At 37.4% G+C, this 23,447-nt stretch overlaps 1 protein-coding gene across 7 annotated transcripts in view; it reads left to right on the top strand.

The window, feature by feature from the left end:
* Positions 1–23,447, top strand: part of pde4dip (phosphodiesterase 4D interacting protein) — a 66,415-nt gene that overhangs the window by 24,307 nt on the left and 18,661 nt on the right. For 2 of the 7 annotated variants that reach the window (XM_082148683.1, XM_082148684.1), the window contains exons 4-26: positions 1,833–1,946; positions 3,980–4,056; positions 7,037–7,160; positions 7,426–7,589; positions 7,708–7,864; positions 9,232–9,285; positions 14,344–14,481; positions 14,659–14,778; positions 15,026–15,118; positions 15,282–15,650; positions 15,751–15,855; positions 16,502–16,639; positions 16,730–16,909; positions 16,989–17,183; positions 17,285–17,563; positions 17,640–17,759; positions 17,880–17,934; positions 19,901–20,016; positions 21,055–21,224; positions 21,316–21,451; positions 21,531–21,675; positions 22,213–22,329; positions 22,551–22,983. In XM_082148683.1, coding sequence (XP_082004809.1) covers positions 1,833–1,946; positions 3,980–4,056; positions 7,037–7,160; positions 7,426–7,589; positions 7,708–7,864; positions 9,232–9,285; positions 14,344–14,481; positions 14,659–14,778; positions 15,026–15,118; positions 15,282–15,650; positions 15,751–15,855; positions 16,502–16,639; positions 16,730–16,909; positions 16,989–17,183; positions 17,285–17,563; positions 17,640–17,759; positions 17,880–17,934; positions 19,901–20,016; positions 21,055–21,224; positions 21,316–21,451; positions 21,531–21,675; positions 22,213–22,329; positions 22,551–22,983 — 3,599 coding nt within the window. Of the gene's footprint in view, positions 1–1,832; positions 1,947–3,979; positions 4,057–7,036; positions 7,161–7,425; positions 7,590–7,707; positions 7,865–9,231; positions 9,286–9,630; positions 12,574–14,343; positions 14,482–14,658; positions 14,779–15,025; positions 15,119–15,281; positions 15,651–15,750; positions 15,856–16,501; positions 16,640–16,729; positions 16,910–16,988; positions 17,184–17,284; positions 17,564–17,639; positions 17,760–17,879; positions 17,935–19,900; positions 20,017–21,054; positions 21,225–21,315; positions 21,452–21,530; positions 21,676–22,212; positions 22,330–22,550; positions 22,984–23,447 lie in introns of those variants that run through there. The other 5 variants (XM_082148680.1, XM_082148678.1, XM_082148679.1 and 2 more) reach the window with 4 other exon arrangements.

Raw genomic sequence — 23,447 nt, 5'->3', positions numbered from 1 at the left:
ATATGCATGCTAATAAGCAACTAGTTAATAGTAAGAATTGGACCCTAAACTAAAGTGTTAGCATGAATCCTAGCAACAGAAAGTAGAAGCTCCCACCAGTGATATTAATAGCATTTTTATGCTATTTTTAGGTGTGTGTGTAAGCCTTTGTGAAGTGATTTTATTGGGAAATGGTGAATCTGTCTCCACATAAGTGTTTGGCGTGTTGATGTATATGTTAGTTGTGGTTAGAGGAGGCTGTCGCTAGTATGAAGGACGGATCCAGTCCAGAATTCCTTAGTGACAGCTGTTCCAGGATACCTCCTGAAAATAACCCTGAGTCTTACTAAAGTTCACTTTCTGCAGAGTTTAGAGCCATACTGCCCTCCAATGGTTAAACTCTGTGACAAATACGCATACATTAAAGGGCATATTTACATAAATAAATCTTTAAGTGGGTCATTACAAATACATGTATATAGGATAAATGATTAATCTCAAGTTTGGGGTCTGTAAGATCTTTTCATGTTTTTGAAAGAAATAGTGCAAATCATATTAATTAGTTTTCTTTTGTCAAAATCTTTTAAATGATCTGGAAGAAAATGTTGTATCAAAATATTACTTTAACTGAATAGTGGTAATTATATTGGTAATTTTTAAATACTCTATTACTCACCAATGTGGAGCTTCGATAATATCAAAACTATCTGGAAACATTCCAGATGTTTCTTCATTTTTTCCTCACTCTAATCAAAATATTTCAAACCAAAGATAATATTGTATTAATTGGTAATAAATTGCTTGGCTTTTTAACTGACATCATACTCCAGGAAATTTTTTTTGGTGTGTTAAAGGGGTCCTATTATTATTATTGGTATGTTTTTTTAATATGTTATTATAGTAGAATATTTTATCAGTAAGCACTGTTTCTGAACTCACTGAAACACCTCTGTAGTAGTCTTGAGTTTTCCTCTGGGAACGTAAACGTCATAATATCAAGGCAAAAAACGGCAGAGCAGAGGCCTGGTTGAGTTGCCTTAGTAGTCTGTTGAAAATCACGGTTATGGTAAGGGGAATGACATTTCTGAAACGCGTTCAAGGCCGTTGACTTATCAAAACACAGCTGACCAATCAGATCACATTGTGCTTTTCGGAAGAAGGGGCTTTTCACAGAAACTAAAGAGAATGTTAATGACAGACTGGGAAGAGAGGTGCTGCAACAAAGTAAAATATGTGGGGGAAAAGTGTGTTTTTTAAAAAGTCAAGCATGAAAACCTATTCTAGTTATAGATATAGTCGACCTGAGTCAGACTGACACCATGCACACAGTCTCACAGTACATTTTTATGAGTGAGACTTGAGGAACAGGTTTAGTAGTAGTAAATCCAGTTGAATCTAGTTGAATCGTCCACTTTTGGAAGAGCAGTCTGTGATTTTTAGCACGTAAGCCTCCTCTCTCTCTCTCTCTGTCTGTTCTATTTCATTGTCGGGATCAGTGAACACATCACTCATGCCCATGATCCTTAAAGTTAATTCCTTTTGGTGGCTGTTGAAGTAAAAAAAGATCCTCATAATCACCCCTCCTTCTTTGCATACACCACACATGGTGGAGGGGGAGGGGGTTTAGACCCCTTTTGAGAAGGAGGACCCTCAGTGTGTCACTTACAGTTCATGTTGATGTTGTTGTCCTAGTTTTAGAAAACCTACTACATCTAAGTTGGCTTGTTTTAGATATCTTCACTCGCATTTAACGTTAGCGTGTGATTTAGGCAGTATGGCACAGGTATGAGGGGTCTGAGAACCCCTACGTGAAGGAAGCGATCATGTTTAACGGCTACCGTACTATTTCACAGCACCTCAATGACCTGAAGAAGGAGAACTTCAGCCTGAAGCTTCGCATCTACTTCCTGGAGGAGCGTTTCCAGCAGAAATTTGAGGACAGTAGCAGTGAGGATGTCCATCGCAGGGTGAGTTTCACTGGGCTACACTTAATGTGTTAAAGTAACCAATTAAATTTGACAAAAAAATATTAACCAATTATTAGCCACAAAGGTCCATCATTTGCCTGTCTATTGCCAGAAAATGCATTTTTTAGCATAATAAGAAAAGACAGGGGCAAGTCACAGATTTTACTTCAGTTCATTAAACACATGTTGATATTTTGTGACAACAATGTTATGGGAAGTTGTCCTGCCGTTAAACATTTTTATAATAGTATTTTCATCACAATTTAACAGCAATTGTGCAATCAAGCAATTATGAAATGCAAAACAATTCATGAAACACCAAAAACTGTAACAACAAAATATCAAACCATTGCTCTGGCCAACAAATATTGCATTTAATAAATAGAAAAAAAGTGATACATTTGAAACACACATGATAACTGTCACTGAATCTGTTGGAGGTGACAGTAAGCTTTTACATAAGTAAATTCTAGTGCTATAGCATTTGTTTTGCTGGCTTGACAAATGCAAAGACCTAAAATAGCCCATAGAGCTGCAGACACCCAACTATCTATTAAGTCAAACAGTGGACAACAACTGCAGCCTGGATATGTGGCTCTATTTAAATAAACTGCATTAAAATGGACCAGCAGTCTCCTGCACCTGTCACAAACTGGCTATCGGCACGGGAAAAACTGGATCATGGGTAGAGTTGACTGACTGACACTGGTTAGGTTTGGTTTCTAGGGGGAAGTAAAGGTGACACTTTCTAGCAGCTGTTGTCCATGTACTACTATACCAGTCTGGAACACAGTAAAAGAAGAGTGTATCACTATGCATCACTATGTTTAAACATACTTTTGTTGCATATAGAGTGAAATACAGGTCCAAAAGTCTGAGATCACATTGAAAATGTGCGATTAATAAACCAAAACTTCCCTCAAATTTTTATGCTGGTAATTTGTAACACAAAAAAACAAATCTCAGACTTTTGGACCCCACTGTATGTTTATGCATCACATGTCAGGTCACATATGGAGGCCCATTATTCCTAAGGTGCTGGCTATAATATTTATGTAGAGCATTAATATTGTTATGAAAACCACACCATTACGGTATACATGGCTTAACAATCTTGATTGGAACAATTTGATTCATTTGGATTTATTAGATAAACATGCATTCATGCACAATTGGACTTAAAATAGCTTTGCTTAGCTTTTCTGGTAACTGATACTCACAACTGAAGTGTGTGTGTGTGTGTGTGTGTGTGTGTGTGTGTGTGTGTGTGTGTGTGTAAAGCCCAAAGATGCTGTATTAGTGCCAAAACCAGGCTATTTCTGTGTCTGACCTTTTCAAATGAACCTGATAAAACAAATATTAGTCCCACTGACCCATATAGGCAGCACAAATCATTAAGAACGACCGATATATGACAGCCGCTCCTGAGTGCTTTTTTTATTCATCAAACACCATTTAAATGGCAAAGCTCTCTGAGGGTTACAATGGGATGTGTATGTATCATTTCAAAAACATATCGATGCACACACAAGTTACTAGCAGGGACTGATCTCTTGCCAGCTACACTGAGTATCTGGTGGTGAGAGTTATAAAAGTCTCTGTTGCTGTGGCCTGGTGCATTGTGGGAAGAGGAAAGTAAAGGGGTCAGGTTTGAGTGCTTGTCAGAGAGAGTGAAAGAGCAGGTGGTTGGCGTCTCTTGTTCTATTTTAGGGTGAGACTGCAGCTGCACGTGCAGAGAGCTCACGCAGGCTCTGCAGACTCAGCAGAGAAGATCCATGAAATATTTAACATAAAAACTTTTTTTTGGGGGGTATTTTTTATTTAGCATAATGCAGATACATTTTTTCAGACAAAAATGTTGGTAGAAGTAAATAGTGTTGGAAGCATGAATTTCTAATGGACGGTTTATTAGAGTTAATAATCATTGAACAGGAATAAAGACAGGAATGCAATGTGGTAGAACAGCATGCAAACTGTGAGACTTGCAAAATGTGATTCCAATGACTTTTTCAAAGAATCCCTTTGTTTTTCAGAACATTGAGCTGAAGGTTGAGGTGGAAAGTTTGAAACAAGATCTCCAGGAAAGACAGGAACAGCTTGACAAGGCCCTGTAAGTATCAAACAACACAAATATATTCCTTATATATTTGCTGTTCACAAATTACAGTTAGTCTACATTCACACAGCAGACTATGGTTGTCAGTCATGAGTTCTAAATCCAGTTATATTTGCACAGTTCAGTTATAAATTAAAGTATAAATTAACCGACTCCCATGCATTTTCATACCTCTCATACCTGCACTTTGAGAGCTTAAACGAACAGAATAATCGATTAGGTAATGATACAAACACTGACCGTGTGAATGTAACCTTTTAGTTATTAAGCTAAACAGCTATGATAAAAAAATATAAAATGACAATGTTTAGCTAAGTGTCATCATAACTGCTTTTATAAAATGAAGTCTTTATTAAGAGAGCAGGTAGTGAAGCCAAGCATAATAAGGAAAGCAGCTGAGACAGAAATCTGTGTTTTTATGAATCTGTCTTTTCTTCAGTCTGGTGATCCTCTCTCTCACTCATAATGCTGGGCTGCTTCCAACTACTATCAGAATAGCTGCTTCTCATAGGCATGTGCGACTTATCTTGCTATACTGTCAAATGCAAAAGGCCAAAGCCTATCTAAGACAGAGTGTCATGATACCCTTTGAAATTGTGTAGGCTACTGCAGCACATGGCCCTGTGACTTGATTTTGCTGATGGAGAGGCTATTTGAGCCCCTTTTTAGACACTTGAATACACACACTACCTTTCAAAAGTTTGTGTCTCTAATGTTTGTGTCTCACCAAGGCTGCGTTTTAAAATGTAATTGTAGAAGTTTGTTGTTATAGGAAGAAGGAGGGGGGAACCGGCGAACGTTTCACAACTTTTAATCAAATAAATAAATAAATACAAAACGAAAGTCCCTCACGGACGACTGCTGCCACATATAATAAAACAGAAACACAAACACCTCTCGTCCTTCACTATCGTCGCTCCTCCTTTTATGCTTCCACTCCTCCGTGAGAGATACGAGACCGGTGCGTCGCGCAGATGTCGCTCATCAGCAATCACGCCACTGGCCTCGCGCCGTTCTCTCACGGCCCTCGGCCTCGTCCTGCTCGCCACAGTCATTTATTTATTTGACGGCAAAGCTGAATTTTCAGCTTCATTACTCTAGTCTTTAGTATCACATGATTCTTCAGAAATCATTCATGATGATTTGCTGCTTTTTTTGTAGAAACATCAGGATTCTTTGATGACCAAAGTAAAAAATAATCATTTGTTTGCACTTTTTGTTTTACAATTTAAGTCTTTACTGTCACTTTTGATAAATTTAATGAAAGAAAGTTGAATGAAAGTTTTAATTTCTTTAAAAAAAAAAATCGTACTGACCCCGAACGTTTGAATTGTACTGTATGCACCTGTCTATAGTGGCAAGGGGCTAATTCATTCTCAGTAAAACACACAATGAGCAACTTAGTCCTCAAGTAAGTGGGGTTAAGTTTGGTGCTTTATGGCAGAAGCTTTGCTTTTTCTTCTACAACTTGGAAGTGTGTCAGTAATGTTTAAATTTACAGTAGATCCATTGGCCTTTAGGGGATCACATATAAATGAGACCCCCTTGCTTTGTGTTATTCTTCAGGTGACATCATTGTTCCGTTGAAGGGCCAGTTGCTATGTGTCATTTCCATCACACGCTCTGTTCGGTTCTGATGATGTGTTTGCCGGTGACCTGAGTCTGAGTCTTTGCCATCAAGCAAAAAATCCCCTCATCATTTCTCCTCACTTTTTTCTTCATAGCTTCCCTTAAGCCATCGCTCCGACCCTCAAAACTGACATTCGGTTCACCGAGGACTAAAAAAATTAGAACTGAATGATTTCACCTCCCAAGCTAAATGATATGTCTTTAGGCTGTGATTGCTAACATGTTGTAGTGACTGATCAGGACGATCGCTCAGACCGCTCGTTGCAGTTATGGATGTCCTGGCACGACACAGTTAAAAACCCAGAGGTGCCGTTTGCTCCGGATCAAACAATTACAGCGGGGTCAGTGCCGCAGCCATCATCACGTTCAAAAACAGCTCCGCTGAAATGGAGCAACGGGGTCTGGAAAAGCTGTTATGAAGTCCTCGAGAGGCTTCTAGAGCGCTGCGCTGAGTGAAAGGCTCTCACAGACACTCCGGAATACTTAAAATGTCAGAGCAACACCCTCCACACACACAAAGAACAGTTAAAAACATCCCACAGGAGACATGAGCAAAGATTGTTACGAGTCACCTTTGTGACTCTCTTCTTTTGCCTTAATACTCTTTGGGGATTGAAAAATGAAATGAAACTCTTTCACTGAGTCTGAAAGGTATGAATGTGCTCAGGGACAAAGATTAAATAAATCAAACATGACCACAGCAGTAATTTGTTTTTTTAATTTTTAACTGAATTTTTCCCAAAACGTGTATTATTTATTTTTAGAATTAGAATTATAAATAATAATTATCTACAGTTTTAGAATTAAAATAGTTTGTTTATTTATTTATATATATATATATATATATTTATATATTCTCATTTATTATCAGAACAATTACTGATAATAAATGAGAATAATTATTGTCCTAAAGAAATTAGAAAAGTTACTTTCTAGGAAGTAGAATTCCCTCAAAATGTTTAGGTGCGTTCACTAACCAATCACAGTCCAATTTAACTGTGCTGTGCATATATAAATGAAGTAACTTTTATTTCAATGAAAACACTTCCTTTCTTTGTTAATTTCAAAGATTATATTATAATCTAAGATTAAATATTATATATTCAGCGCTGTTTACATGACACGTTTTGTTTAAGAACATTGTACCATGTACATTTCTATGGATCATGGCAGAAATAATTCATAGTTTTAGACACTTATTTAACTATGAGACAAATCCACAATGCCACAGGCAGCATTCAGATCAAAAGAGTCCTTTTCCCATTTGTATCTATGGATTTGTTTTGACGCATTCTTTCCGAATTGTTCACTAAAGCTGTTTTGTTTGTATTGTGTTACTTCACAGAACCACAGCAGAGAGTCTGACCAATCAGAATGAGGTGGAGGTGCAGCGTCGCTGTGAGGAACGCCAGCAGGAGATCGGACACATGCAAGAGATTCTGGAGACCAAGATCCAGCTTCTGCAGGAGGTGCATATTACATTCCTACTCACAAAAAAATCCACATTACGGTGCTTAGTATTTAAAACACTTTTGCTGCTTTAGGTTACTTTTGTAAGTGTGTGTTTTTGAAGCAAAGTCTGTATAAGATACTTTACAAAATCCTTTACTTAACGTGTTTCAGCATGCAGAACCAAACCTGTCCATATTATTTGATTTTATTGCATTGCAGTTTTTTGCGTTTTATTTTATTTTATTGCATTGCTTTTAATTTTACTGCAATTTTTACTTTCAGGAGGCTCAATTGGCAAGAAGTGAAGCAGAAAAAATGGCTTCTCTGGCTGACTCGGAGACCCGACGCTGTTTGGCCCTAGAAAGGAGGATGATGATGGAAATGCAGGGGGGAAATGAAAGCTTGTCTGCCATGGCACAGCTTGATGAGATGGCTGAGAAGGACAGGTAAACATTACAGCACTGACCATGAATATGACTGAATATACTGTTTTAAATAATGTTGATTATTCTGATAATCTGTTACTCAATCTATTATGCCTTTTCCTCTCTTTGTTTCACTTAGGTTAATAGCAGAACTGAATGAAACTGTATGCAGGAGAGAGCAAGAAGCATCCGATCTAAGTTCACAGAGGGAGGTCCTTACTGCAAAACTAACTGAGCTGGAAGAGCAAGTGCAGAGCCTCAACTTTTCCCTCCAGCAGAAAGAGAAACACACACAGGTATACAATAGGACTCTCATCCATCTAAATGCACACATACTGTAGATTTCATGTGGCCTTGATAATCAGTGGCCTTCTTAAATCTGTGTAACCCCTGCAGCGTGTGTCACAGATTAATGCTTTTAGGCATATAGCATACACACTCAAACTTACATGCTCACATAATTGTGTGTTATATGTGATTGTGCATGTGACATCTGGCTCTACTGTATTCTTCAGTGTGTTTAAGGCAGCTAACTAGGTCACTTTGGCCTCTGGCCCCTATTCAACCCCAAAAGAGAAAGTGGGTTCGGATATCAGACTGTATTTATAAACACATACACACACAGTCATGCTATTGCAAATAGGTCATGGCACATGCAGGAGTGATTCAATACTTCTCCCAGATTAGTATATTTACAGTACGGGTATAAATCACATAAACAGGGAGATTTATATTAACTTCACCTTAGATTCATATGTAAACTGAGACGTATAAAATTGGTATAGCCTGCATGTAGATAAACATGTTTAACATTGTAACAATGAATCAAATTGACTAGAATATGCAAATTGACACAAATGCAAAGGAAATTGTTTAACTCTATAAAGCTTACTGTATCATATTTAATACACACATTTCTAAGACCTTTAAATGATCAACGTGATCAAAGCTTTGCTTTTGTATGCAATCTAACATGCCTTCTGTCTTTTTTAGTATAATTCTGAATAAACTTTTTGCTGTGAAACCTTTTCTGATTTTTATAAAGTAAAAGTAAGATTAACTTTTATATTGTTAATAATATTTCAATATGGACACTTACTGTCCTAAAGCAACTTAGGTTCACATATTATCCATACATTGTTCTTAAGAAAATTCATGTTTAAATGCATCAAATATGATACATCAAGCTTTTGAGGAATGTTTATTTACACATCTCTCAATCATCATTGTATTTTGTATTTTGATATATACCCTACAGAGCTTTGATAATAAAACTAAGCATTTAAATATTTTATGAACTATTATTATTGGGAGATATAGAGTGATGTGTCAAATTTATATGCATTTTAAGTAGTCTGCTATACTGTTATAAAGATCTTACTGATTTACATTACAAGCTATCAGAATTTCTTCTTACTTTTTGGCAACAAATTGCATATTTTTTGCTCAGTTTGGGCCTCAGAGTCATAAAAGCCTGATGTATAATCAACAAAAACATGCAAACTTTTTTTTTTTATATGAAAAATAACATTCCAAATAATCATATGTCAGGCTTTACAGGGTTAAACAGAACTACAAAATCAAATGTTTATATTAGTCTTTTAAACTGTGTCATGGCTTGTTTTGTAAAGAAGTAGGGTACATATTGTTTTCTTTTTTTTAGACCCCCAGAGAAGAACTGGCTCACGGAAAAAGCAGCACAGAGCAGGAGATGCAAGTAAGACTTTTAATTGTATTATTTTATAAGTCAATCTAAAGGTATGAATGAATGGTCCCATTTTTAGGAAAATGGCTGTAATTTTACAGAAGAAACCAGTGAGCTGAGAGCGACATCTAGTGTACAGCCATAGCAAGCTGCGACTGCACACGAGCACACACATTTACAACCATTTTAAAAATCGAACAGCATGTTAGTATTTCACAGCACTTGCCATTTGTCATCCAATCCAAGCTGTTTTTCTGGGTTTTTTATATATAAATATATTTGGTATTTTCATGTATTATACTTTCAGTGCTGCTATTTGCTCTTGTAAGTCATTTTTGTCATGCCATAGACAAAAAACATTATCCATCTGAGGGGTTAAAGGTATATGCAGTATTCGGTTTCTTGTTTAACCTGGGTTTGCAAGGTGACAAGTGATGACATCTATTTTTGAAATCCTAACACTTTCTTTCCCACAGTTAAACTAAGTATTTCAACTTTGAAGTGATTTTTCAAAATGTAATTTAGGCCTAAAATATACAATCATTTACATCACACTGTACACAGAATAATAATGAAAACACAGTTAATTTTACTGTCTCACAACAGCTCATTGCCATCACTGTCACTGGTTGACATAAACAGTGAGATAATACTACATTTGCCTGATTAGGATAAATAGGTTTTTGATTAAGGCTGTTTTGTGTTTTAGCACTGTTATGGTGTTCTGTCTCCATTGTCTAAATTCTAGAGACATTTGAATGAAAAATTCACACAGGGACACCAAAAACTGCCAGTATGTGCAAACATGCCATAAAACATGACATCATTCAGTTATTTCTAGCTAGAATCAATAGTAATTTATAAGAGATTGATCCATCTATCCCTTACAAGGTTGAATGGCTCATGTGGTTGTTGATAGCAAATCTGGATGTTTAAATCTTTGTAAAATCAACAAATGACATTCTTCATTGCTGCCATTTACAAGCAGTGCTAAAATGCAGTAATTAATTTACCCAATACAACTGCACAATTATTAATGTTAATAAAAACAACCATTCACACAAATTCAGGATCGTAAGAAGGAATATTTATATCAGTGGTGTAGATAGATACTATAAAACCAGGGCGTATGAAAATCAAAATCACTTTCCCAGTCGCACTTCCTTTCGAAAATGGAAATTAGTATGTAAAGTAGTGTCAGCGTTTTCTTGGCTTGTTCCCTTTGTTCGGCCGGTAGCACTACATATACCGAGGGGTGATCAGAGAATTTACAAAAACACCGTTGACAAGTAATGAACAATAAAACGACGATTTAGATAGTAGCTGTAGTTTTATTGCGTATTCGGAAGTCAACAGCCGTTGCTACGTTTTAAATAAGTAGCATTTATTGTAGAAACGCATATTTGCGACCCCCCCTTTTTGTCCAGAAAATGGTACGCGCCATTTTCCCTGCCTCACTTTTGCCACATCGTTTGCAGCTTCACTGCCTGCACATTCATTGAGACCCGGTTATACACAGAATATTGGCAGATATTCTGGGGATAGAATATGATATTGTTTCCGTTTACAAATCGTAATGATGGTTATATGAAAATGACTCGTGTTTTAAACCGGAGTCGGGCGTTGGGATTTAAATGATGTCCTGTCATGTCGGCGTCTTCACAGAAGAGCGAATGAAACATTATCTGGACCGCGCGAGTGAAGGACAAAACACGCATCTTAATTTCCATTGACGAGGACAAGCATCTGGACATTAAAATCTAAATCGAGATTTATTTCCAGCGATATATATATTTAAAGATCGATCTCAAGGACATAAATAAGGACATAAAATACTACAACTTTAAGAAATAGTGGATTGTCTGGGATAAATGAAAGTCCTCATCTAACGTTAATCTATGATAAACAACCTGACGTGAAAGTAATATAGTTTCCAATTGATATACATATAAAGATTTTTTTAATGTCTTATTTTCAATTGATGGGAACTGAAGAAAAATAGAAATATAAGATCTCTATATGTCATGACATCTTCACTTTCGCTCTTGGTATAGTCTTGGCACAAACACCTCTAGATTATTATTCAATTGAAGATTTATGATGTTGGACTCAAAGATGAAGGACTTGTGTCGAATCTGTGCAAGGGAGCTGTATGGTAACCAACGCAGATGGATCTTCCACCCAACTGCCAAGCTGAGTCTGCAGGTGCTGCTGTCCTATGCGTTGGGCAAGGAGATGACCCGAGATGGCCGGGGAGAATTCGCCTGCAGCAAGTGTACCTTCATGCTGGACCGAATGTATCGCTTCGACACTGTGATCGCCAGGGTGGAGGCGTTGTCAGTCGAACGGATGCAGAAGCTCTTGTTGGAGAAAGACAGGCTCAGACAGTGCATCGGCGGACTGTACCGCAAAAACAATGCTGATGATTTTGGAGTGGATGATGGTGCTTCGGACTCTCCTGTAGTGGACTTCTCCAAGTTGACTGAAGTTGAATACAGTGCTCTACTGCAGGAAGATCTGACATACTCTGTCTATGAGTCATGGGCTGAGCAAGGCGCTCAAGAGCAGGTTCAAGACCACCAATGCCCTCACCATCAGTGCCATGCGGCAGCGGATGCCAGTCCATGTCCCCGACCCAGGAAGTGCAAAGGATGCGCTGCGCTGCGAGTGGCAGATTCAGATTATGAGGCTGTCTGCAAGGTTCCCAGGAAAGTGGGTCGGAGCACTTCCTGTGGACCCTCCACACGCTACTCCGGTAGTGTTCAGGACAGCGCTGAGGAGACCGTCCCATCCGCACCTCCACCAGAACCCGAACCGGTCGAGAACAACCAAACTCGCTGCCCCAGTGATCAAGAGCCCTTCTGCATAAGTCCTGGCTCCTCTGTGGAGTCTTTGGACACTGCTGTAGATCTCACCCAAGAGTCTCATTCAAAGATCCTTCCTAACACCATGCAGGGAGAGTCTGAAGAGGAACAATCTACTATCAGGAGGCCAGAGTCACGGCCTGGTTCTGTGTGTGGACTTGATATTGCCCTCAGCCTGCTTAAAAGCTTTGAATATCACCCTCTCCAGAGTCACAGAGGTAGTCGGATTCCTGTACTCCTCAAACCTAACGCTACACCCATGGAGAGTCCTTACCCTCTGCTCCAGGTGACTCCCACTGGGATGGAGTTTCCCCTTTCCCCCCATCTTCCAGATGCTCCTTCTAGCATCCAGCAGGAGCTTCAACTTGAGTTGGCAGAAATGGAAGACCTGTGGTTGGATGATTACATTCAGTGCAAGCCATCAGGGCTTGAGAAGGTACATGAGAAGATCTACGGATTCTCAGAAAAAAAAAAATCTGAATGAAAAAAAGGAGGAATTAATGAGGGTTGTTTGGAAAGAATCATCTTTGGACGGTCTGTTTGTACAACGTAGGCCTATATTAAGAAAGAGGAAAGATGAATTTATAGGATACTAACTAGATGAGTTGATCAAGGACTCCCTCAGGCTTTTTTTTGTTCCCAGAGCTCTCCAGCTTTCTGATTGCTTTTGATTACTAGGTTACCCATCATCTTCTTAGCAACTCTTACATAGCAACTGTTGTTGTGAGCAACAGGCCAGTTCCAAAAGGAGTGCTATATTCTTGCTCTTCTAATGAATGCATATTGGCTGTGTAAATGTTGAAAAGTTTGGGGTCAGCAACTTTTATTCAGCAAGAATGCATTAAATTGATCAAAAGTGACAGGAAAGACATTTATGTTACAATCTTGAAAAAAAATGTGCCAAGGTTTCTATAAAAATATTAAGCAGCACAGCTGTTTTCAGCATTGATCATAAGAAATGTTTTTTGAGCATCAAATCAGCATATTAGAATGAGGATCATGTGACACTGAAGACTAGAGTAATGATGCTGAAAATTCAGCTTTGCATCACAGGAATAAACTACATTTTTAAATATATTAAAATAGAACACATTTATTTTAAATTGTAATAATATTTCACAATTTCTACTGTATTTTTTATCAAATAAATGCAGGCTTGGTGAGCATAAGAGACTTCTTTTAATACAATTAAGAAATCTTACCAACCTACACTTTTGAACGATAGAGTGTATATATCTTAAAAAACAGCATTAAAGGAATAGTTCACTTCGAAATGAATATTCTGTCATCATTTACTCACCCTCAAGTTGTTTTAAACCTGTATTGAACATCAAAGGAAGATATTTTGAAGAATGTCATTAACCAGACAGTTGATGAGACCCATAGTAGGAAAATAAATACTATGGAAGTCAATGGAGTAACGTACATCAACTGTTTGTTTGCCGACATTCTTCAAATAGTTTATTTTGTGTTAAGCAGTAAATTATGACAGTATTTTTATTTTGAAGTGAACTAATCCTTTAAGTATGATCTTTTTAGCAATATAATTGTATGTAATGTTTAATCTAACCTATCAAAAGGTAAACCCTGATAGGTAGTGACAGATAAAGCAACAGGCAGTGCGAGTAATCTGATCTTTAGTGTTCACAGCCTGCACTATTGTACTACACACAACCAGTTGTAATCACTGTATGTTACTGTATGCAGGGCTGGATCAGAAACATTATCCTCCAGTTACTGGTGCTACCCCTATTGTGCTAGACAAACTTTTATTTTTGTGCACAGTCAAGTCTTTATTTATTATAGAGACTAATTTATATTTTTTATTATAAGATGATATGATAGATGATGAAGAAATGATTCTAAGTGAAAATAAAAAACAAGGAAGTGGACGGCATGCCGCCATGGAAAAATAGGACATCCTGAGGAAGTTGTTGAGTGAGGCTATGGTCATAACTGTTTGTTCTGCACCGCGCCTGTCCTCTAACTCACATCAATACAGTTTTCAAGCATATATGCTCATTTAGTAATTGCAGACTATATATTATGCAAGGTGTTTATTTAAAGTAAGACATGAATGAATTTGATTTGGATTGATTCATGTTATTATTCCCTAGCTAGTTGAATAAACTTTGCTGTCTCTGAAACAAGTAACAATAATCCTATAGTTTAAAGCATTTGTTTGTGTGATGTGTCTGTGTCTCAGAGGTTGATTGAGGAGCAGCAGTGTCAGCTGGCGGAGTATGAGAACGCAGCGGGTCAGTGTGTGAGCGAGCTGCAGAAGGCCCAACAGCAGGTCCAGTCTCTCCAGACCAAGATCCGAGAAAGCGAGACCAGCAATAAGGTATTGACATCAAATGTAAAAGCTGTTTCATCAAGCAGTCTTTTTGTCTTTTGACTGTCATGTTCATATGGTGTACTGTTGTTTGCTATGTTTTGTTGCTATGGCATTGTTATGTCTCAACGGGGATGAGAATCATTAAATCATTATTGCACTGAGCTCTTTTGTTTGTCTGCACAGAAGTTACAGCAGAGGCTCGGGGACATGGAAAGTGAACTACGTTCTGTCAGAGAAGCAGCATGTGGTCAAGAGAGAACAATACAGACCTTGAGTGACTCGCTCAACACTAAAGACTGTGAGGTATGTCTGCCCCTCAAGCACAAAGCAGTGACTGGAATATCAGGCATTCCTCACAGGCTTGAGACACACTGTTTGGCTTTTGGATTTTTTAGATAATGGACTCAAAAATAACATTAAACTGTCAAACCATCCAAATTGTTTCTTTTAAAAAATAATAATCTACATAAATGTCTCAAATGAATTTAGTCTGGGACTTAAACTATATTAATAATGTAATATTAATATAAAATAATGTGTTTTATACTAGATTACTGATCTCCATCGGCTCACTGAAGAGCAGAATGAGCTTCTGCACTCTCTGAAACAACAGAACAACCATTTCCAGCTCCAGCAGCAGCAGGTGGGAATCCTCCTTCAGTAAAGCTCACAGATCACACACTGTTTTACACTTTCTCATTGTCGACAATGTTTTATTACAACCACTTGGGAATGACTCCGATAAACCCATTTTGATGACTATATCTGGTTCTCTGTCCCACCGTCCTGACTTCTCATTGGTGCAGGTGTCTGGTGTGGCTCCTAGCCGTCTGCAGGCTGATCTGTTGGACCTCCAGGGCTCTCTGTTCTCAGCCCAGCTTGAGCTGCAGGGCCTTCAAAGAGCACAGCAGCAGGGCCAGAGGCGAGAAGATGACCTGTCCCGAGAAAACCAGCGCCTCCAGGCTGACCTGCAGGGAGCCCTGCAGCACCACCAGGAGGCAGAAACACACAACCACGATCTACTTGCTGCTCTAGAGAGGGCTCGCTTTGAGGTGCAGCAAATGGAGGAGAAATGGAGAGATGAAGGGAGACAGAGAGAGAAAGAGGTCGAGGAAAGAGAGAAGACCATCCGAGAACTAAAGACCTCACTAGAGCACAAAGAACAACTGTTACTAGTAAGAAATACAAATAACATTTTGATTATTAGTTCTAGTTTTAGTACTGATAGACTTACTGTAAGGATGTAAATCTTTGATGCTATATACTCTTGATCAGGACTACAGTGAGCTGGTGGATGGTCAGAAAGAGCCTGCCGGAAATAAAGACAACCTCATCTTCAAGCTCAAACAACGCATTCAGGAAAGAGACAGAGCATTGGAGGTACATAAACACACATTTACCAAACATACAGTATTATTATAATTAATATTAATAAAATAATTTTGAATTATTAAAAAAATATATATTTTATTTATTTTTTAATTATTAATTACTAAATATTTCTTTGTCTTCTTTCTTTTTTATACATTTTTTTTTATTTGTCTTAATGTTCTTGAATTATTTTAAGTGACACAAAATGGCCTTATATACACTAGTACTAAGTTGTTTTTGAATGTTTTTAAAGTAAGTCTCTTATGCTCAACAATGCTTAATTTATTTGATCAACAAACAGTAATATTGTGAAATATAAAATAACTGCCTATTTCAAAACACTTTAAAATATAATTTATTCCTGTGATGGCAAAGCTGAATTTTCAGCTATTACTCCAGTCTTCAATTGTCACATTTATTATCATTGTCAATGTTAAAAACAGTTGTTCTGCTTAATATTAAAATTATGGAAACTGTGAGAGAATTTTTGTTCAGGATTTTTTGATGTAGTTCGAAAGAACAGCATTTATTTAAAATATAAATCATTATAAATGCATCCTCGCTGAATAAAGGTGTTAATTAAAAGACAATATTTTCTTTAAATTATTATTGTGTATGAAATGTGCGATATCAAACTTTCCCTGGCCTTTCTTAGCGAGCGGTAGACGAGAAGTTCACGTGCATGGAACAGAAAGAAGACGAGGTGCGTAAACTGCAACTGCTACTGAGGGAGAAAGACAGAGACCTGGAGAAACTTCGATGTGTGCTTTCCAACAACGAGGAAACAATCACGGTATTGATGGCGCACGTGCATCCTGCTTAAAATTGTGAATACCAGCATTGAATTTGTTTAAAACTATTTTGTCTGTGCTTATCATTACAGAGTCTGGAGTTGTTGCTGCGTGGCAAAGGTTTAGAGCTGGAGCAGGTGTGTGAGGCCTGGCGCAATGCTCAGGGTGTTCAGCGTGAGAGAGAGGAGTCACACATGCGCAGCCTGAGAGAAAGAGACACTTTAATCAGCCAGCTGCAGACGTCACTGCACACACGCACTAAAGAGGCGGAGGTGAACACATGCTTAAGATATATTGCATATCCATGTTCTTTTCAACTTGCTTTATTCCATCCACCATGCATCTCTGCAGGATATGACTTCGGTTCTGCTCAGTAAGGTGTCAGTCGGGTCCAGTGAGGTGGCTGAGGAGCTCAAGTCTCGGCTGCAGCTGAAGGAGCGCTTGTTCCAGGAGCTTCTGTCGGACCGCACCAGACAGACTCAAGAGCATCACTCACAGGTCCAAAACCTTCTGAACACCATCAACTCAAGAGAGCAGTACATAAAGGTGACACTCTATCACTGATCTCTAAACTACAGGCATCGTTAAAAGCCGAATATATCTCCTGAGCTTTAAATAGCTTTTTAACCTGACACTCAATCTCCCAGGATTCTGCAGGGCGTGTGGGTCAGGTAATGGCTGAACAGACCGCTCGATTGCAGGAGCTACGCAGGCAGCTTGGGTCTTCAAACCCTCAGTTAACCGAAGTCGACACTCAGGCGCTTCAGGATGAGCTCCAGTTGACTCTGCGCAGAGAAAGAGAGGCCCAGAACCAGCTTACCGCCCTGCGCTCCACCCTGGCGTCCCACCAAGACCGGCTCCAGGCCCAGGTCTCAGATCTAGAGGCCTTAAGCAGGACTGTGAGCGTCAAAGAGGAAATCATCAAGGTTTGTGTTTAGGCTCTGAGTTTAAAATTGTATCTTTTAGTAGTACACATGTATATTTATCAAGTTTGTTTTTCAGGACCTGCAGATGCAGTTAGTGGAGCCATCAGGTTTACCACTGGTAGAGCAACTGACCCAAGAGCTGCAGGTGCTGAGAGAGAAGGTGGAACATCACGATGCCACCTGCATTAATCACAAGGTAAGTCAAGAGCGTCAACACAAACAACTGAGCTTTAACAAAACAGACTGAATCAGCAGGCATGTCTACTGTACAGTTTCAGCTTTTCATATGTGTACTGTATGATTATTATTTTTTAAGCAGGCTGTTTTGGATCCACTGGTGCCCATGGAAACAGGACATGCTGATTTTGGAGGTGGGGACAGGCTGCGGTTTGGTCTGTAATGTGGGTTCTCCTGGGCTGCAGAGGACAAATGATGCTTTGTGCATTTCAATCATGTTCATAATTACTATATAAGCATGTTCTGAGATTAACAAATGTTTGAAATTATTAATAACTAAAGACTGAATTGTGAATTTTTTTGTTATTTGAAGCCACTAGAGCCTCATAGATACTATTGTTATGGATTCTAACAAAATGTTTACTTATGTTTCCTCTTATCTGTGTGCATGAGGTTTTTGAATTTTTTTTGTTTTTAACAGTGCAATCATTTGTATTTGAGCTCATTTTGTTTATTTTTATTCAGATATTCCATGTAGTTCGCTATACTTAATTAATTTAAAGAGAAAAGCAAAAAACGTAATATATTAATTTGAGGACTACAAAAAAGTGTGCATTATATTATTTTACTGTCACTGTGTTCACTGTAGAAACCTGTAACAAAATGGACTCTAGAAGGACTAGTACCAAAACATTACAGTTTCACTGTATTTAAGTGCTGCTGTGTTCATTTAGAATAATGATTTGTTTAATAGGTTAAGAGCATAGGTTTAATATATGATAACAAGTGTGTCTCTGCATGCAAAATAACAAGAACTGATGTTTGTAGCATGTCATACAGATTGTTTGCACTTAGTATTGAGCTGAATACATAATGTCACTGCCTAACTGATGCCTTTATGGACATTTGCTTGATGTGTGTTGTGCTTTCATATTTAGTTTTCATATTTTTGTATGTACCATGATCGTTTTGACTCTCAGTAAATTATTTGATGAAATATACTCAAAAGGAAAAATACTGGGTGTTATGGTGAAAACCTGTTTATTCTTTTTATACTGGGACATATATCGGGCCTTCGGGGCTGATCCTTTCTCTTCTATATCTTTATCTTCTCTTTCTATTCTTTCATTTCCCAAAGTCACAAGCACAGTCAATGCCCAAGTTTAAATACGGCACAGTAAACCTAACCAAACACGTTCCCCTTTGTGTGTTTATAACTGATCCATGCAGTATATGCAGCGAAAATATTTGACAAAAAGTCCTAGAAATGTAGTTTTCGGATATTACACAACATACACAGCTGAGCTCCTGTGTCAAACACAGTCCAGAATAACAATCCTGTCAATCACTCATTCTCAAAACTTATCAGTAGCTGATTTATATCAATATATATTTTATATATTTATATCTGTCATGAAATTATAATGTCAAATTGACTCTAGTCATTAGTATATGAATGCAATACACACCAGCCCTTAGCTCCACTTTGAGCATTCCTAAATGTGTAGAGCATGTAGCAGCTTCCCTTTTATACATGCTCAAATTGTAATATTCAATAATTCTAGAATCTAGTTGGCTATAAACAGCTAAACCTCTTTCCAGAGTCTAGTTTCCCTGTAGTTACAATACAAGGTGCTGATAGATTTAGCATCCCATTAGACATACAAGTCATAACGTTTACACTTTGTTTTCTAATCCTTTTTTTAAAGTCAGCTGCAGAAAAGATTAATATACCACTGATTTTACAATACAGCACTCAAAACAGACCTTTTCAATATTCTGTGAACTTGTGCAAAACATATTAACTTGTACAGTGATGAAACGAAACCAAAACTGGGCAGTGCTGCCGCTCAGGAAATGAGTATTTTTATCTATTTGCTCCTGTTCTTCCTGTCTTTCTGCTTGTTTTTTTGTGTGCATACTGGCCTGGAGAATCTGTTAGTCACTGAGAGTCAAAATGATCCTGGATAGTTTGTGAATACGTTGCTGATGAAAGGTTACTCAGAGAAGCCCATTGTCAGTAAGACGAGCCTCATTAGAGTATTATGTTCACTAGTCTCCATAGTGACGCATGCAACAGTCAGTGTACAGTGTCTATGTGAGTGTGTGAATGCGTTTGGGTGTATTTCTGTACTAACAATGCAACACTTTTTCCTCTAGGTTTCACATCAGATGATGGAGAGGAGGAGGATGAAGACTGCAATAGTGAGTTTGCTGACAGTGCCGAAGACGAGGAACGCTCCAAACTGACTGCTCAGTCTCTGCTCAGCATACAGGTATGTCAACATGCTGAAAGCTTTATAGTACTGTATGTACAGTAGTCAACATTTGAAGTGGATCAAAACCTTTCATCAAAGCTATACATGAATTTTGAACAATACCCGTTCTTGTCTGAAGATATAATATATAAAGCAAATCTGAAACATATTTTGCATTTACATTGAATTTCAAATATTTAAATTTAGCTTACTATACCATAGTAAGTTGCAGCATACAAACATTTTTAAATTCTACAACCATACTGACTTATACCATACAATCGAATTGCAAGGCACATTTATTTACATAGTATATTTCATACACAATGGTAATTCAAAGTGCTTTATGTTATAAAGGGAGATAAAAAAATGTAAATATCAATATTATTTATTTTAAAATTAGGAAAGAAAAAAAATGTATGCAAAATAAATCAAAAAGTACATATGAGAAATAATTGTAATATGTGTTATATACAATAGTAATAGTATAAGTAATCATAGTAAAAATCTGCAATATTATACCACAGTTATAAATATTTATAATATTAGCTTTTCATTTATATTTGCAGTTTTCATTTAAATTTTAGTTAAATGTTTAGGTGTTTTGAATAAATAAATAAATGAAATAAACTTAAAATCAAAACTGAAACTAAAATAAATTAAAATTACTTTATTTTTTATATATATATATATATATATATATATATATATATATATATATATATATATATATTATTTCAGCTTTATTTCATTTAACAAAAAGTTTTCAGGTTTTTATTTGTTAATTTAGTTTTGGTTAACGATAACAACACTGAACTATATATTACACAATTACTGTACTAAACTACAGATGTTATTGCAGTCTTCCATAAGACATCTGCCTGAAGTGTAAAATATCAAGAACAACCTTTTTACAAGACATCAAATGTGGATTGATGCATATAAAATGTATAATTCTGAGTGCACTATATACAGAGGCTACAGTCATAGTTTATTTTGAAGTATAGCACAGGTCTCCTAATCATTTTCCTAACCATAGTCTTTCTCCTTTCACAGAGCTGTGATCAGCATACAGGTCTTAAAGGCTGCCAGGATGCAGTAGCTGAAGGTCCGGGCCTGACCGAGGTCAAGCTACTGGTGGAGCAGAAGAGGGCAGTAGAGAGAGAGCTGATGGAGCTCAAGTCCCAGCTGGAAAAGGCTGGCTTCTCCTCTCTCTCTCAGATGAGGTACAGCTATCCATATAACAAACATAGTTACAAAGGCTATTTTGCAGTGAAAAAGTGTGAAATTATTTGAATGCGTGTGTTCCTGAAACAGGAAAGCTTTCTTTACTCTATGCTCTGAAAATGAGGAGCTCAAGAGTACGGTGACAGGAAGAAAACCTCAGAATGATGGACTGAAGAACACATCAGATAGGTCCGATGGACAACTGGTGGAAGCATTTGGTACAGAGGTGAGTTTGACTTTACATCTGAGGGTAAATATTGTCCATAGGTTTTTACTGCTAACGTTCATGCATATTTGTGTTTCAGCCTAATGAAAAGGATTCGGTGTGTCTGAAGTCTGACCTTGAGCAGGTCCAGCAGGAGAGCAGAGAGCTTCAGGAGAGACTCATGGTGTCAGAGGCCACAGTTCAAGCTCAAGCCGAACAACTCAAAGATTACAGAGAACTGCTCAGTGAGTGTAAACACGACATCATCAATGAAACTGCTTGCAGAAACGATTGTTAATGAACGCATATTGCTTAGATAGTCAGAATGCCATTTGGCGAACCCATTTAGAATGATAGTTCGTAAACATGCAATGAATAACGAACATATGTAGAATAAACAAAATTTTATTACAATAGTGTACTCAATTATAACCATATTTAGTTATTTCAGGAGATAATTATTATTATTTTTAAACAAGGACCCTAAAAAGTTTTCAAATTGATTTTTGTTAAATGGTGGTATGTTTAAATTAATATATAAAATGTTTGAATATTTGGTTTAATTTTACACTTTCTTGTCAACTAAAATATTTTTGTAGGCTAAAATTAGATGCATGAGTAAAATGAACTAAAATGAATAAATCTGACATCATGAAATACTATAATAATTTAAAGGGTATTTTTGTCATAAGTCTATGATTATTACAGTATGAATATTAACACTTACTAACGCACATAAATAGAAAGCTTTAAATGAAAGGTTTATCTGGTCATTCGTTTAGCGGAAACCTCAGTACAGCAGGACAGTAAGCAGGTCCAGGTGGACATCCAGGATCTGGGTTATGAAACATGTGGCCGCAGTGAGAATGAGGCAGAGAGAGAAGACACCAGCAGTCCAGGTAATATCATCTGGTGTTACCACTAGGGGGCATTCATTTCTTAAAGTCATATTTATTTTTGTTGCATAGTAAATACTTATCTTTGTTGCATTAATTTCCTGTTATCACTGTAAAGCTGATTTGAAACAATCTGTATTATAAAAAGTGCTATATAAATAAAGGTGACTTGAATTTTTACTTTCTGAACACAATATCAAAATGTACTTCTTGCTCTGCTGCAGAGTTTGATGATCTGGAGCTGTGCACATCTCTCTCCTATCGTGATGGCGACTCTCAGTGGTGGGGTGGTCCCAGCTCAATGAACTCTGGGAAGACTGAACATGACGTGACGTACCTGCAGCAGCTGGTAGAGGACATGCGCGGTCAGCTGTCCCGATCTCAGGCTCAGATACGTAGCTTGCAGGCCCAAATGCGTGATCAAACTCCAGTCAGCACTCTTCGTAAGGTCAACTGGGGCTTGGATAACTCTGAGGCACAGAGTACAGCTGAGGAGGACGAGGGCTGGCAATCGTCTGACGGCTTCGGTTCTCTCCCCCGCCAGCCCAAGCAAGACCGAGAGCTGCAGGAGCTCGTCTCCCGTGTGACGTCACTGGAGGAGCAGCTCAGGAAGGGCAAAGGTCAAGCAGAAGATGGCAAGGCTGTAAACTGGCCGGGGTGAGTTCATTTATGTAATAGTCTTGCAGGACAGCAGACTTTACACCTACATTTAGAAATTTTACAAGTTTACGTATATATTGAATGTACATATGCCTAAGATAGGCATATGTCTTACTAATAAATGTAACATTAATTGCAATTAATCACTTTTAATTTGCAATTATGCAATTTAAAACAATATTACATTTAATTTATAATGCCTTTTTATTGTTTGTGTTTATTTGTATGTGTGTGTGTGTGTGTCTATATACAGTATATAGTATTAAATAATATTAAATGTAATATATTAAAAGAGTATAATAATACATATTAAAATATTATATATATTAAAAGTGATTAATTGCAATTAATCTTACATTTATTTGTATTTATATGAAATATTTATGTAACCTTGTAACATTTAAAAAATTTCAATGTAATACAGTATTATTGAAAACGATATATATATTACATTTTATATT

The sequence above is a fragment of the Leuciscus leuciscus genome (genome assembly GCF_965113295.1).
Source record: "Leuciscus leuciscus genome assembly, chromosome: 19".
NCBI classification, from domain to species: Eukaryota; Metazoa; Chordata; class Actinopteri; order Cypriniformes; family Leuciscidae; genus Leuciscus; species Leuciscus leuciscus.
Note: the sequence above shows the minus strand (reverse complement) of the source record. Positions and strands in the feature narration are given on the sequence as shown.